The sequence below is a fragment of the Abramis brama genome, assembly GCF_963993115.1.
Source record: "Abramis brama genome assembly, chromosome: 5".
Taxonomy (NCBI): Eukaryota; Metazoa; Chordata; class Actinopteri; order Cypriniformes; family Leuciscidae; genus Abramis; species Abramis brama.
Genome location: NC_139967.1, coordinates 3,680,609 through 3,684,660, shown reverse-complemented (window position 1 = coordinate 3,684,660; position 4,052 = coordinate 3,680,609). Strand labels below are relative to the sequence as shown.

General features: G+C 36.7%; 1 protein-coding gene across 1 annotated transcript; it reads right to left on the bottom strand.

The window, feature by feature from the left end:
- Positions 1–1,457: 1,457 nt before the first annotated feature.
- Positions 1,458–2,586, bottom strand: LOC311084067 (cystatin-B-like). The gene is made up of 3 exons (XM_084115910.1): positions 2,462–2,586; positions 2,112–2,201; positions 1,458–1,717 (listed from the first exon to the last, which is right to left on the bottom strand). Exons 1-3 carry the CDS (start codon positions 2,540–2,542, stop codon positions 1,589–1,591), a joined length of 300 nt encoding a protein of 99 aa, XP_083972036.1. The 5' UTR covers positions 2,543–2,586; the 3' UTR covers positions 1,458–1,588.
- Between the last annotated feature and the right edge of the window lie 1,466 nt (positions 2,587–4,052).

Here is a 4,052-nt window from a genome sequence, read left to right as displayed (position 1 = left end):
GTTTACTGTGACTGTTTATGGTTGAAGTTTTAGATATGAGCGCCATCCACAAATCACGATCAAGGACAAGAAGAGAGAGAGCGAACAAACCTCACTTTCCTTATATAGCGCTAGGGCTGATGGGACTTGTAGTGCCCCAGCCATATCCCATTACAAATATTAATAATCAATTATAACAAGTAATGATTGGTTATTAATATTTCATAGAGCTAATTTGTTACATCATCTTTATGCCGATGACATTCAGATTTACTTGCCTTTTCCATCTGGAGGATCAACACCTCATTAATCTTTGTTAGGCTATTATGTCTTGAGGAGGTGAAGTGCTGGTTAGAACAAAATCGTCTCCAGCTAAATGTGACTATCTGAAGTTATAATTTTTGGGCCAAATCAAGGTGACAGAAACATAACAGATGTTTTGAGTCCATGGTCAATAAATGTGCGGCCCAAGATAGGGAATTTGGGTGTAATTTTGACTTATCCTTAACATTCGCTGATCAGATAAAGGGTGTGAAAAAAAATGTTTTTCAGTTAAGGACTATTGCAAAAATTAAATCTTTTTTGCTTGCTGCTGATCTTGAGACAGTGATTCATGCATTTATTTTCTCCCGCTGAATTATTGCAATGCAATTTATTTGGGAGCAAATCAATCTCTTATTTCGAAGCTCCAATTGGTCCAGAATGCGGCTGCAAGGATCCTCACGATTCACGAACACTAGGAAAAGGGAGCATATTACCCCAGTTTTGGTAAAGCTGCACTAGCTTCCGGTTATATATCGGATACATTATAAGGTGTTACTCTATATTTATAAATCTGTCCATGGCCTGGCCCCAGAATATGTTACTAATTTAATTCACATGAATTCATGTAGACCTAAACGATCACTTAATTGTTTACTTCTCGCAATTCCTAAAACTCGCTTGAAAACTAAAGGGGATCCGGCTTTTTCTGTTGACTTTTTCCAAAACTGTGGAACACTCTTCCACCTGACTTCAGATCTGCATCCTCAATTGACATTTTGTTCTATGGATTATAACTCTTGATATTTGGCAGTTGTATTTCCCTTCTGTTATGTTTGTTTGTTTTTTTGTTGCTATTATTGACTATTGTCTTTTGATCGGTTTTATTATTATTTGTTATTATCTGTAGACTGTTTTTAATTGTACAGACCTTTGGTCTTCTTTGTAGTGGAAAGGGTTATAAATAAACTAGACTTGAGAAATGATTGTCATTCCCGCTTTTCTGTAAAAAAGAAAAAAAAAAGTCATACAGAGAGCTAATTAAATCCTAAAATTTGAAAAATTAATGTCATTTTACGTTATTTTATTTTTTTATTTTACTTTTTGCTTTTAAAGATTTGGAATGTGTTTTTATACTTATTGTTTCAGCATAAAACATTGTTAGAAAGGTGAAGTGGATTTGGTGTTGTTCATATAAACACACTGACACAGGCACTGAAGGTTTGAATATTGAGTTTAATATTGAGGAATGAAACAGTTTTCAATAGTTCCTCTATACAGTATGGCAGCTCATTGTGTGTCTGTAATTAGATCAGACAGACTATTTTCTGCATGCGGTTGTAAGTATTCAGAAGGCGACCAGAGGGTCAGGTTTGGTTTTAGGGTATTGGACCCCCTTCACAGTCAGTTTCCCTCCATTGCAAGAGAGATCGTGATACATCATCGCATGAAGGTATGTAGTTAGTCCAACCTTCACCTAACAGAGAGAGAGAGAGAAATCCACATGGATTTATAATTGATCTCTTCCATGTAAAACTCTTTTCACATTGATAGCGACCTAATCACATTAATTTTCCATGACACAGCAAACATATTTCTACGAGTTCTGCTACAGTGACCGTTGCAGAGATTTGAGTGTCCAGCAACGCTACAAAGTTGAGAAAAGTTTTCTCTTATACAAATGCAGAGAAACTTTATACAGTGACGCATTTTACCTTTCAGAGAGGACGGAAAAATTACTGGACACATTTAGGACACACTGCCACAGCCAGCTTGTTGATTTTAGAAACATACAAATTGTGCTGAAAGTATTTCAGTGAGTAAAACATCAAGCTCAAAATCCATAAAAACAATACAAAACACTCATTTACCTTGACCAGATAGTTTGTTCCATTCACAGTCTGATGCTTATAGGTTTTAGGAATGAAAACATCAAACTTGACTCCAGCCTGCTTCTCTGCCTGAATAAACAAATGCACATTTTATATTAATCTGCATAATAATAATTTGTATTATTATATAAAAAATATTTAGTTTATTGGTAGGGAGTTAGGTCTATCATTCAGAAAACTCATGTAAAAAGTCAAAAGTAAAGAAGTTATTTAAAAAATAACAACAAATAATTTCCCCAACACATTTCCAGCACCAAAATATATAATTTTACTAGACTGTGTTTTAACAAAATCTGCATTTACTATATGAGTGATTTTCTGTCTCCTACCTCAATGCAGATCTTCTCCACCTCGTCAGTGACAGGTGCCTCTTTGCTCCATCCTCCAAGGTTTGGCAATTCTGAAGTCATTGTGCTGGTGATCAAAGTCTGGATGAAATAAACTGTATTATCAGTCTGTCTCACAGATTGATTCTGATCCACTATTTATGCTGCCAAAATCATATGACATCAGTCGTCATTGTAATTCCATGTGATCACATCAAAGGTGCTGAATAAATAGGTGGAGTTTCACTTTTTTGCCGTTGTGAAATATTCAAAAACTGTTCTTTCTTCTGTGGAACAGAAAAGAAGAAATTCTGAAGAACATTGGGAACCAGTTGAACCAATATTGGTTTACACAGTTGTTGTTACCGTAGAATAAATAATCAATATAAAAATGAAGCAAACCGGCACAGTGTATTATCAGTGTAATCATGGCCGGTGACACACACAGCATTCATAGAAATAAAATTAAAATATAATAATGTTATATGTATTTTTAATAATACACATTACAAATTATATACACAACAGATATTATTTTGCAGTTTCATTTTATTTCCAGTCCATTATTAGTATATTCTGGCACATTTGATTGTGTGTGCAGGGCCCTTATGTGGGCTCACACACTGCAGTGTAACCTGTGATGACAGTTACTACGTTCTGCAGACATGCGATAGAGTTCTGATGTTCCAGCAAACAGTTGTGACAATTAAACGTATAGTTTAGAGAATATTAGGACTGTTTTGAAAAATGTGCCAAAGCAATTGAGAAAACTGTAGTAGTTTGGGGGAAAACAGCATTTTTTTTATGTTTTAGATTAGGACTAAGACTTTTGATAATTTACTGTTTAGTAGGTCTAATACCAAAGTGAATGAATGCATCTTAAGCCCCTTTCACACAGCGCTTTGAACCCGGGAAATTGCCGGCAAATTGCCAGAGCGCCTTCTGTGTGAAAGCAAACACGACCCGGGATTAATGCCGGGATCGATGCCGGGTTGGGGACCTAGTAACATTGCCGTGTTCAGTCCCGGAACGCGCGCTGTGTGAACAAAAGCCGTAATAATAATGCCGTGTCGTAGTGATGACGCTGAAGCCGGGATCGTTCGCCAGCTGTGAAACGGTACGTAATGCGCAAGTTTATGATCGAATCAGAGAAAAAAATGCACAGGCGTGGTTTCTCGAGAAGGAAATCGCAGCTCATAAGCAAACTTCAGACGCTGCTGAGACATTAAAGTCACGTCGATGTCACGTGTCTTTACGGGATTTTTACGGCTTGTGTGTGAACGCACTCTCTGATTCCGGAAAGTCACTGTGAATGAACCAAAATCAAACGAACCTGGGTCAAATCCCGGGTTACTTTATCCGTGTATTTTCCGGAATCTCTGTGTGAAAGGGGCTTTATATTATGTAGGTTTTCTTGTTTTTCCAGAAAAACAAAACAAAAAAGTTTTGACATATATCTCACAATGTATGCAATTTGTGTGGGCTGCACTTCAGTGAAGTTTCATCAGATATAGTTAGAAATCCATCAGGCGTGACACTGTACATGTCAACCGGCAAATGCAACTCCCAAAAAAAATATAGCTGCAAGCAGCAA